Raw genomic sequence first — 13,027 nt, forward strand, 5'->3', positions numbered from 1 at the left:
ATTCAAGACCTAGGGATAGGCATAGAGTTCTTAGACTTAACACCAAAAATATAATCAATAAAAGGAAAAATTTATGACCTGGACTTCATTGAAATTAAAATCTTTATTCTGTGAAAGACCCTATGAAGAGGATGTAAAATTGGTGAAATCTGAGTAAGTTCTGTGGGTGATACCAATGTGTATTTCCCAACTTTGATATTGTACAATAGTTACACAAGATGCTACTGTGAAGAGAAACTTGATGAAACAAGACTTCTCTGTATGTACAGCATTTCTGTAACTTCCTGTGAATCTAATATTATTTCAAAATAAAACTTCAAAACAAACAAAAGACATTGCTGTGAACATTAAAAGGCAAGTCTGAGGTTGAGGGAAAATATTTGCAAAACCTATTAACTAGAGAATTATATCAAGTACATATAAAGAGTACTTACAATTCAAAAATATAAAAACAAACAATCAAATAAAAAACAGAACAGAATCTTTGCCAAAAATACAGAAATGTTAAATAAGTACATGAAAGGGTGCTCAAAATCATTTTCACTAGGGAAATGCAAATTTAAGCCACAACGAGACATTATTTCCCTTAGTAGCTAACATGTAAAAGACTGACCATTGTAAATGGTGACAAGAATGTCAACAGGAGAGACAGTAGAATTGCTTAAACCTGGGAGGCAGAGGTTACATGTTTTGGTATGCGAAGGAACAGGAGAGTTATCTCATTCACTGCTTGCTGGGAGTATAAAATAGTACAATCACTGTGAAAAACTCTCCGGCCTTGTGTTTTCTTTTTTTTTTTTTTTTGATTTTGTTTTTGAGACTAAGTCTCACTCTGTCACCCAGTCTGGAGTGCAGTGGCATGATCTTGGCTCATTGCAATCTCCATCTCTAGCCATTTCCTTAAATGTTAAATGTGCATCCTTCTAGCTTGAGCTGCAAGGTAAAAATTTAAAGAAAAAAAAAAAAACTTTTTAAAGGCTGGGTGTAGTGGCTTACACCCATAATTCCAGCATTTTGGCATTTTGGGAAGCTGAGGTGGGAAGATCACTTGAGGTCAGGAGTTCAAGACCAACCTGGCCAACATGGTGAAACCCCATCTCACTAAAAATACAAAAATTAGAGCATGGTGGTGGGCACCTGCAATCTCGGCTACTTGCAAGGCTAGGGCAGGCGAATAACTTGAACCCAGGAGGCAGAGGTTGCCGTGAGCTGAGATCATGCGCTGCACTGCACTCCAGCCTGGGCAACAGAGCAAGACTCCATCACACACACAAAAAAAAAGGTAAACTTATACCACACCTACCATATAACCTGACATTCCACTCTGAGGTATGTACCCAAGAGAAATGAATGCATAGAGCTACACAAAAACATACAAATGAATATTCTTAGACATTTTATTTATAATAGCCCCAGACTAGAACACAAATGTCCATCAACAGAATTAAAGTAGAAAAATTCTCAGAATGGTCCATGTCCTAATCCCCTTCCCTTTAACTTTGATTTGGGTAGAAACTGTGACTATGACAAAATGTCACTCCCATGATTCTGTTACCATATATGGCAAAAAGATTATCTGGTGGGCCCAATCTAGTCACAAAAGCTCTTTAAAAGCAGAGCATTTTCTCTGGCTGACAGCAGAAAACAAGTCAGAGAGACTGAAGCACAAGAATTTGACACACTCTTAATGGCTCTGAAGCTAGAGGGGGCACAGCCTCTAGTTACTGAGAGAAAGTGTGGCTGACAGAAAATAAACAGTGACCTCAGCCCTACAACTACATGGAACTGGATTCTGCCAACAACCTGAATGAGCTTGGAAGGAGATTCTTCCCCAGAACCCTCGGATAACAGCCCAGCTTGACCAGACCTTGCTTTGGGCCTTGGGAGATGCTATGCAAAGAACCTGATGCCTGCCTGTCTTACCTAGTGTTTTTGGTTTTTTTTTTTTGATACAGGGTCTTGCTCTGTTGCCCAGGCTGGAGTGCAGTAGCATGATCTCGGTTCACTGCAATCTTTGCCTCCCAGGCTCAGGTGATCCTCCCACCTCAGCCTCCCAAGTAGCTAGTACCACAAATACGTACCACCACACCTGGCTAATTTTTTATAGAGACGGGGTTTTACTGTGTTGCCTAGGCTGGTCTCAAACACCTGAACTCAAGTGATCCACCCACCTCAGCCTCCCAAAGTGCTGGGATTACAGGTGTGAGCCACCGTGCCTGGCCCTAGTGTTGTTTTAAAACAACTGTGTTTGTAGTAATTTGTTACACAATAGAAAAATGTTACATATTTTGGTACCTGGAAATAGGGGGATGTGATAACAACTATGTAATGTATGGTTCTGGACTGGACAGAGGGCAGAGGCTGGAAGAATTTTAAGGAGCATAATAAAGGTCTTCAAAAGACTTAGTAGAAATCTGAATTTTAAAAATGCTGCTAGTGAGAGCTCATGAAGAAGTGAGGAAATGTCTTTGGAAACTAGAGAAACAGAAATCCTTCTTTTGCAAAGGCAGAATACTAAGCAAAAGCCTCCGTTGTGTGGAAAACAGAATTCAAAAATGATAAATTTGAATATTTAGTTGAGGAGATCTTCAAGCAAAGTGTTGAGTGTGCTGCCTGGTTTCTTCCTGCTGTTACAGTAAAATACCAGAGGAGATAAATTGAGAAAAGAACTGTTAAGTTTTCAAGACTTGCTGATTTGGGAAATCCTTGGCCTAGCCAGGTGGCAAAGAGATGCTAAAAGTAAAAGATTGCTCTGAAAGCATGGTATAAAGAAGAGGCTGGGTGTGAGACTGTACAACCCTTCACTGACACGTTGGAAAACCAAAGGGTCAGAGTGTTCAGCCACACGGAATATCCTCTCAAGAGATTAAAAGTGTTCCTAAAAAATCTCAATCAATACAGAAGCCCTATAGGAAATTTAAGAGCATTGGCCCTCAGCCATCTCAGCAGAAGCCAATAAAACAGAGGAATTATCTTGAAAAGTTTCATCTGTGGATTTGGCTCTAGTCTGATGGTGTGAATCCCACTCAATTCCAAACAACATCCCCTTGCGAATTGTAGAACAGCAAAAAAACTTGGCCTAAAAGGGAGAGAGTACGAGATGAAAAGAAGTCTGTCAGATCCCCAAAACTCTACAGATGGGAGGCAGGTACCTTCTTTTAGTTTAACAGGCTTGCAAATAGAGGGAATTTTTCCCAGGAGCTAAACTTAATGGATTACACCAGAACCTCTGTTCTCACCTAATTTAGGTGATTTAGATATTGAGATTTGGGACTTCTGAGCTGATGAGAATTTGAATTTTGAACTCATGCTGTAATGGCAGGAAACCTTGCAAACCTTGGGAAAACTCAATGTATTGCATACGTGGGATGAACATGGATTATTGGGAGCCAGACATGAGGTAATGGTAGGTAAAATTCTAAGAATGACTCCCAGTGTCCTTCATGCTTGTATAATCCTCTCCCCTATCAATGTGTTTGGAACCTGCAAATGTGATGAAATATCACACCTGTGATTATGTTACATTATATTACAAAAGAGTGATTATTCAGGTGGGCTCAATCTAATCACAAAACTCTAAAAACAAGAGAGTTTTCTCTAGCTTGTTACATAAGGGGAAGTCAGAGAAATTCAAGGGGCAAGAAAAACCCAGGTGTTACTGAGGCTGTGAGGATGGAGGGGACTGTGAGCAAGGACTGGAGAGCAGCCTCTAGGAGCTGAGAGTGACTCCCAGCCAGCAGCCAGGAGGAACTGGGCCCCACAGTCTACGACCACACAGAAACGAATTCTGCTCTCAATCTGAATGAGCTTGAAAACAGACTATTTTCCAGAGCCTCAGCTTAAGAGCCCAGCCCAGCCAATGCCTTACTTTGGACTTTGTAAGATCCTGAGAAGTAAAACTCAGCCCAGGCTGCCCAGGACTTCTGACCTAAAAACTGTGAGCTACTAATGGGTGCTGTTTTAAGCCATTTTGATTGTGGTAATTTGTTATATCAGCAATAGAAGACCACTACATGAATAAAGTATGGCCCATCCATACAACTGAATACTACTCAGCGATAAAGAGGGATGAATTATTGATACACCAAACAAAATAGAAAATCTCAAAATAATTACACTGATTGTAAGACGTTAGACCCTAAAAAAAAGGGTGCATGCTGTATAATTTCCTCTATGTAAAATCCTAGAAAATGCACAAAACTCTAGTACAGAAAGCAGATCAGTGATTTCCTAGAGGTGGGATGGGGAGGAGCAACTTGGGAAAGATGGATTATAAAGGTTCATCAGAAAATTTTGAGTGCTGATGTTTATTTTGCCTTTGATGGTAGTTTCATAGGGTATATACATAAGTAAAAATTCATTAAATCTACATTTTAAATATGTGCAATTTATTATATATCAATTATACCTCTGTAAAAATAATTTTAAAAAATAAGCCTCCTAGATGACTGTAGAGAAGAAACCCAAATACCAGTTTCATTCAAAAAGTGGAGAATGCAGACAAGCAGGTAAAAAAAATCCTCACTTAATTTAATCTCTATTTCTGTTATATTGACAAAATAAATTGTATGCATTAATATCTTCTAAATTTCCAGGAAACAAATTTTTTAAATGGTACAATCTAGAGAATAAAATTCTTCCTTTGTAACTTTTCTGAACCAGCATATTTTAGCTGCCTACTTCCTAGTAACTATATTAGGACTACTACATAGAGTTAGGAAATAAATGAAAATTTAATCAAGACACAGTTCCCACTCTCTTTTTCTCATATTGCTTAGCAATCTCCAAGTGACCTGCTTCTCTAAACCTCTGCATTGCTTTCCATCTCTTTCACAACTCTTAGTGTTTGACTGTATTCCATGGTTTGTTATGCTCTACTAGTTTTTTACAGGAGCCTTGTATATTTAATTAAATTCTAAGATACTTGAGGGCCAAGAGTCAGTTCATTCATTGATTAAATATTGATTAAATATTCAGGTATGTTGTGTATCGGAGGAAAACATAATTTTCCCTCTGCCTCTTTAAGTCCTTGGCTGAGACCCGATAACAAAAGACAGATTAACAAGAGAGAAACAAACAGAAGCTTATTAACATGTATATCTGATATACACAGGAGATAGCCAGGTAATGAGCAATCCTCAAAGAGGTAGCTTAGAACCCCGGCTTATACAGCATCTGTATTAATACATTCTCACCCTGCTATGAAGAAATGCCTGAGACTGGGAAATATATAAATAAAAGAGATTTAATTGACTCACAGCTCCACATGGCTTGGGAGGCTTCAAGAAACTTAAAATCATGGTGGACAGTAGTACCTCTTCACAGGACTGCGGGAGACAGAATGAGTGAAAGCTGGAAAAATCCCAGGCTTATAAAACCATCAGGTCTCACGAGACTCACTCATTATCACGAGAACAGAATGGGCGATACCACCCTCATGATTCAATTACCTCCACCTGGTACCACCCTTGACATGTGGGGACTATGTGGATTACAATTCAAGGTGAGATTTGGGTGAAGACACAGAGCCAAACCATATCAGCATCTTCCACAAAGAATGATACATTTTTAGACAAGTGAAAAGACAAAGGAAAAGGACCTTGTGACTCACAAGGCAGGAAATTGTGGAAAGGCAAATAAATGGGAAACAAATGGTAAAGGCAGAATGGTTAAATCTAGCTAATTAAAAAAATGCAGTACCTCACATACTTAGCATTTTTATGGCAAGGGGATAAAAACATACAATGTTATCTGTCAATTTTAAATAATAAAATTTTGTACATAACCAGCTAGTTAATAAAGTTTATCATGTAGATTCCTCTGGAGCTGTCTCTGGGCTAAGGGTCTACAGTCTGGTGATAAACATTTGTCTTTCCTTTTAGAGAGGGAAGGGAAACCGTTGTCAATTTTTGTCCTGCTTTTAGGTAAATAGGGGCTGGGGGACAGAGAGATTTTCTTATGTCTGCTTTGTCTCAATTGCCTTTAGTTCAAAATAATCCTCATGCCAAAGTGCCATATTTTGGGATGCATATTCTGCTACCCTTCACTGGAATAAGGAAAAACTAATAATTAGTCCTATCCCTGTAATTTTTTTTTTTTTTTGAGATGGAGTCTCACTCTGTCTCCCAGGCTGGAATGCAGTGGCGCTATGTCGGCTCACTGCAACCTCCACATCCCGAGTTCAAGAGATTCTTCTGCCTCAGCATCTGAGTAGCTGATACTATAGGTGCATGCCTCCATGCCCGGCTAATTAATTAAGGAAAGAAAAAAGGAAAGAAGGGAGGGAAGGGAAATGAAAGGAAGAGAGAAATATAGATATAGTATCAATGCTATAGATATAAATTTATTCTAAACGTTCTACAAAAAACATGCAAAATGCTCACTTTGAGAATAATTACCTCTGACTATAAAATAGGAGGTTTCACAGAGGTTACGGAGGTGAAAACTAATTTAGAAACTCTTTGATATTTTTGCATATTTTCTATAAACCTAAAGCTAGTCCAAAATAAGGGCTTTTTTAAGTGGATCATGAAATTAGAGGTGTTGCCAGGAAGACTGTAAATTTTTTTTTAAATGAGCATATATGGAACACTTGCTAGGTTATTAGGTCCTATGCTGCACACATTCCGTTATTTCATCCTCAAAATAATTCTATATGGCCCAAAAATTAGCCTTCTCATTCCTTAGAAAAGGAAGTTCACGATAAGATAGTTCAACTAATTGTTCAAAGTCACTCAGAAGCTAAAATACATCAAGACTGAACATGTAGACCCAGCCAATCCCAAAGTCTAGCTAGTTTTTTCCTGGCAGAGGAAGTACCATGAGCAAAAGCAGAGGCCTCAATCAGGTAACAGCAAATGGTCCAGTCTGATTAACATTCAGGGTACATGTGGACAGTATTGGGAGTAACAGTTTAAAAGCCGGTGGGGAACCATGTTTTTCCTTAATGATATTGACCAAAAACAGTTTTAATACTGCAACCACTCTATTTGCCTTAGCTGTCATCCAAAGGTATTCCATTGTCACAGTTACCTAACAACTAGGCCAATATCTCCAACATCTCATCTGAGAAAATAAATGAGTTTTCCTCATGTTCTCCACTACTAGATATCAACGTGTTTATATATGGCTACAGGGACTTGGATGGATACTGAAAAATCTAAGGTCCCACTCAAGTTTACAGAAGACCCAGGAGGTCTAGGTTAACCCCCTGAGAATATTTAGGGGGAAAAGGCTGGTTGTGGAATTATCATGGTAGTTCTGACTTATTTTCAAGCTGGTGCAGATTGGTCAACAGAGCTATGAATTTAATTAAGAGCCCATCTGGAGTTATGAGTTGGTCCATATATCCAAACACTGGTATCAAATCAACATAAATTATTTGCACTTATACTTACCTTAATTATTCCCTTTTCTAACTACCCTATAGCCTCAAATCCAGGTGAGCATTTTGCAGAATAGCTTCCTTAAAATGTGAGCTTAAAATGGCTAATCTGATTGAGTTGTTAAAATACAATGGCATGGTAAAAGTGCTTATGGCTTATGTCAAAGGGTTTAGCAGCCCATCAGATTCTGAGTGATTCTGAGTTGACTGAGACTATCAGTTCAATCACTGTCACTAAAATCTCTAACAAAAAATACTATGCTAATAGCACAAGACTGATGATGTGGTAAAATGAGAAAGGTATGTTTGGGTAATTACATATGAACCATTCTAAATATGCTCCAGGCCATATAATGAACCCTCTGATTAGTAGCTGATGGGCCTGTTATTAAGATCTCAAGTTCATTAGCAAACATGATATAACATAAAGTGCCTTAACTTAGGAACCAGAATAGAATTCAAGTCTTGGTTATTAACCTTACGAGTAGCCTCTATGAACTGATTCCCTCATTATACTTAGACCTTTGTAAGATTGTCTTGAAGATAAAGTGAAACAATTAAAGTGAAAGAACTCTGGTAACCACAGAATGGTGTCAACAGTGCTGTGCTGCTTACCAAGGTATGGTAGGCCAGTGGTGCATGACATAAACCAAATGAGGGAAATCGGGCATCTTCAGGAAGGGAAAGTCCCTTGACATGATTATAATCCTCTCAATCATGTCAGGAGAAAAGCCAGCATCTGCCTGAAGCTGAATACATTAAAATGCTCAGAAGATATGTGTCTCTTGGGTAGTAAGTGAGATTTGGGGGCCTACAATTCTCTTGTGAGAATGAGTTTGTATCATAGAATTTAGAGGACTAGAACAGGCCAAGGCAGAGAGAGCCTGCAGCAAGGACAGAGCAAAGGCAGAACTAAGGCAAAAGCTAGACCCGGATTTATATTCCCAGTGTCATGGACTAGGCTGTCTGTATTACATCCTCCTCCAGGAAGGCCACTGGCCCATGGTGATGTTGGCCTCCCTCAAACGTTGGCATTCAAGAGAAGAAACCTATTCCACTGGTGCCTTTCAGACCGTCTTAAGAAACAGGCCTTCTTTCCTTGCTCTGTGCCTCATCAACTGGAAAATCCCGAGTGGCAAATAAAGATCAACTCCTAACACCTGCAGCAAAGTGTAACACATCTGTTTTAAACCAAATTTATGTGGCATTGGCCTGAAGTCTCTCAACAAAGAAAAAAATACCAGAAAGGCAACTGATTTAGCACCTATGAGAGTCAACAAAGAGCAATGCAGAGTAGCTACACAGGTTAAGTCAACGTGGCAGGAGGCAGTCAAGACATGAAGCCCAAAGCTGCATGTGGCCCTTGTTTAATTTGTTTCTTAGGCAGGACCACAATGGGAAAGGAGATTTCAGAGCTTCCCCATGTATGAAATCAGGTGCAGGTTATGAACAAGAAACAGATTTTTAAAAAAAGGATGTTTAGACAAAAAAACTCTATGGGCAGTTTAATAATGCACGGGCAAAGGGATGGAACTAACATTTAATTTCCAGTATGGTCCCTGAATGAGGGTTTAGACTGTGATAACTTTTTGATCTGAAATTTTTAAAAAGTTGTCACATTTTTGGAGTGCTTAAAATATTCCAAGTACTGTTACAAGTGCCTTGCATGTGTTAACTCATTGAATCCTAGTAACAACTCTATGAGGTAGTATTTCTATTGCCCATATGCATGAATAGACACCAAAGCCTAAAGATTTAATTAACTTGCTCAAAGTCAAAAGCTGGTTTGGTTCAAACCTACTCAAGTTGGCTTTAGATTGCACTGACTGTGCCACACGGAACTTACTGCCTTAGGTACAAAAAAGACCTCGTGTCTACAGTGGCCAAGAGAAAAGAAAAACTGGGTCAAACTTGAACTAGAGGGTATAAATAAAGGCTGAACAAGAAAGGAGGACAAGTGATAAAAAAGATCAAGTGTTTTAAAGAGAATCTGCTTCCAAGAGTAGTTGTCATTTTGTGTGTTTTGTGGTCTGTGATTTTACTCTACTGGATCCCATGTAGAAGGGTGAAAGAGTCTCAAGAGAAAAGACAAGAATACCAAGGATATGGTATTAGGAGACACAATTCCCCCCAGTTTCCTGAGTGGTGTTAGCAGTTAAGCACATAGTGGCAAAAGGGCTGGGAGGCTTTTTGTGTGTGGTTTCCCTGGGATGTCCACTGTGATTCCATGCCTCTAGTAATCCAATCAAACCCAACTCTAGAGCTCAAGGGGGAAAGCTAGAGTGTAATGACATCACTTGAGAAATCCTTAGTCATTTGTTCAGTTTCCCGTGTTTTTACATAGAATACAGCACGGGCTATAGAGTCAGAAACTGTGCAACCTAGTTTCAACACTTGCTGTGTGTTTACAGACAAAATAGTCCCCTGGGCTTCCACTTTCTCAACTATTAAATGAAGGTTGAATCTATCTCTCAGGATTATGTAAGGATTAAATGCAGTAAGTAAAAAGGATTGCACAGAGTAACATTTACTACTCAACAAATGTTGGCTCCATCCCTTTGCCTAAGCATTATTACCAAGAGTCCTAAAAGGCCGTAAGTCTATAAAAAGAATGTGATAGGAAAAAAAAAAACCCACAAAATTCTTACAAGTTATAAAGATAATATACAAATCTCTGAATGAAAACGCTCTAAAATATCTAAGTCCAACAGGTCAGTTGGCATTGTCAATTGTAGTAATGAAGTCAAAGTTTGATGTGCATACTCCTTCATTTTTGTTCTCACAAGGTATGTTATTGCTAAAATTTGCACTCATCCTTCATTTAAAATGGAGCCCAATAATTAAATTGGTGTTAAAACAAGGTCCAGAGGTTTTACAGCTTCTGAGCAGAGCTAAAACTAGTAACTCCTGCAACGTGAATAACAAATTTACTGAATTAAGATTCTCTCTTTTTCTCTTTTAGTATCAGTATGCAAAATAAAAGTTCAAAAACTTGGTAAAGAAAAAATGTTCCCACAAACTACATAAAATCCATCAATACTAAACAAAGCTGAAAAGAATTCAAATGAGATCATGAGAAGTTGCTTCAAGTTTAATACCTTTTTCATTTTAAATAACAAGTTAGAATAGATCCATAAACACAAAATTGAGCCTCTGATACTATACTCACACACTCAAAGGATAAACAAACTTCAAAAATAACATATTTTTCCTTGACAAAATCAGTAAATTGGCAAGCTTGTCAAAGAATCATTTCAGCCTAACATTTTACTTAGTGGATAAATATTTGTCGACAATCTGTAAATAGTATAAATGCTTTTCTCAAAATACTAAGTGAAAGAAGCCAGGCACAATAAATTAAACATAGCATATTCCATTTATATGAAATTCTCAAACAGCAGAACTAATGATAGAAAGCAAACCACTGTTTGCCAGGGGCCAAGGATAGGAGGAGGAGATTGACCACAAAAGGACAAATGGGAAGTTTTTGAGGTGAAGAAAGTGTTCTATGTCATGATCACTGTGGCAGACAGACAGCCGTATATATGTTTTCAAAATCACTGAATTTGACACTGAAAATTGGAGAATTTTATTTTGTGAAAATTATACCTTCATTTTAAAAAAGTTAATACATAACAAATCAATATGCATTTCAAAGAATTATTTCAGTCAAATTATTTTACTTGGTAGACAAAGTATTTTTAGAAAATCCGTAAATAATATTTTTTTCACAATCACAGTTTTTGCTGACATGTTTATTATAAAGAATATCTTTTCATTTTCTCCTAGAAAAGCAAGCAAAACCAAGAAGTGCTTGGAAGGTGACCTTGAATGCAATTTAAACCCCTACAAAAATGGTGTATAAACTCAGTATACTAATGCAGTACTTGGCAGGTCTTTGAATATTTTTTCTAGAACATAATAGTACAGCAGAGGTTAAAAAAAAATTCAGGTCATACAAGGGCCAAGTGGATGATACAAGTGAGCAGCATGGTGGCAGCGGTACTGTGGTAAAGTGTAGAGCACAAGCCTCTTCCCAAGTGAGCCACCACCACTAGGTCCTGCAGACTAATGCCAGGAAAGAACAGAGGCCTCAGTGTAGCCAGAGCCTCTGATGTTTACAAAGAAGCAGAAATCTGGACTTGTATGTGAAATATTCCCATTTTTTAGAATGATGGTTCTAAATGTATTTTACAATACCACATAGGCCACACAAAACACATCCATAGATACAGTTACGATCTCTGGTCCACGGTGTATGTTTTCTGAACTTTTTCAATAGCATGGTCTTGCCATCTTTTTAACTGCTTACCACTTAATTTGTATAATCTAGAATAACGTAGAAGATTAGTGCAACTCAAGTAAAATCTACCTCAAAATTACATAAAGTCTAGTCACTTCTGGTCCCTTACTGAAAACCAAGGCCTGTTTATATTCTAAACATATGAGTTGGTAACAAAATAAAAAATGAGTTAGAATGAATGGAAAAGTGGTGAGGAAACAATGAAGAAACCACTTCCTTAAACAAGATCATAGTCAGCTTCCAGACTCCAGAGCAATAAAGTAATCCATATGCTGAAATTTGAGAACTTCATTGCCCCAACTAGTCCAACCTGGCTGTAAATTTCGAGCAAACAATTCCAAATATTCCCCATCTGGCTTGATGTAGTCTTTTAAAACCTCTGTTCAAAAAAAAAAAGGAAAAAACATAAAAATTATTATTAAGGAAAGAATCCATTTCCTTTTAGCAGTTAAGAGTAGAAGAAGAGAGATGTTTCATTTTTTTCTTATAAACAGCAAATTAATTTCAAGGATTTCATCACAGGCTTTACTATTTATAGTTAGAAAGCTATTTAAAATAAAGTGCCCTTGAGACTGGGAACAATACCATCTGAACTTCCATAGTCTGGATTTACTGGTTTTCATTTGTAGATGAGAAATGAGGACTTTAACACCCACGTAGGTGACTTTTCAGTTTTCCAGTACTGCTGACATATCTCCCGAATACTAACTTAATTTATTTATTTTATTATTTTATTTTTTTATTTTTCTTGAGACAGAGTCTCACACTGTTGCCCACACTGGAGTACAATGGCGCAATCTCGGCTCACTGCAGCCTCCACCTCCCAGGTTCAAAGATTCTCCGTTCTCAGCCTCCCAAATAGCTGGGATTACAGGTACACAGTGCCACACCCAGCTAATTTTTTTGTACTTTAGTAGAGACAGGTTTCACTGTGTTGCCCAGGTTGGTCTTGAACTCCTGAGCTGAGGCAATCCACCCACCTCGCCTCTCAAAGTGCTAAGATTACAGCTGTGAGCCGCTGTGCCTGGCCAACTTATTTTTAATAAATATAATCCATGCATGAAAAAGAACTCTTAAAAAATTCAAAAACAATCCATTTTTTAAAAATAAGATAAAAGTCTCTCTGCAACATAAACTTTAATAAAGTAATAATAAATGAAGAGCTGGATAGAGACAGAAATATTGAGAACAAATAACTAACATTTAAATAACTAGCCCCCTTAGCAGCAAGTTGGTAGTACTAAGAATATTTCTTCATTTTCAAATTATAGATCCTTCTTTACCTAAAAGTTCAACATAGTATCTCCACAGTTCAGTATTCCTTGTATTATTCAATGTAT

The 13,027-nt window shown here is 37.8% G+C and overlaps 1 protein-coding gene across 2 annotated transcripts in view; it reads right to left on the reverse strand.

The window, feature by feature from the left end:
* Nucleotides 1-6,392: 6,392 nt before the first annotated feature.
* Nucleotides 6,393-13,027, reverse strand: part of METTL4 (methyltransferase 4, N6-adenosine) — a 44,379-nt gene continuing 37,744 nt past the window's right edge. For both annotated transcript variants that reach the window (XM_010335525.3, XM_074383711.1), the window contains exon 9: nt 6,393-12,066. In XM_010335525.3, coding sequence (XP_010333827.1) covers nt 11,921-12,066 — 146 coding nt within the window. In that variant the 3' untranslated portion in view covers nt 6,393-11,920. The remainder of the gene's footprint in view (nt 12,067-13,027) is intronic.

Source organism: Saimiri boliviensis, chromosome 13 (genome assembly GCF_048565385.1).
Source record: "Saimiri boliviensis isolate mSaiBol1 chromosome 13, mSaiBol1.pri, whole genome shotgun sequence".
NCBI lineage: Eukaryota > Metazoa > Chordata > Mammalia > Primates > Cebidae > Saimiri > Saimiri boliviensis.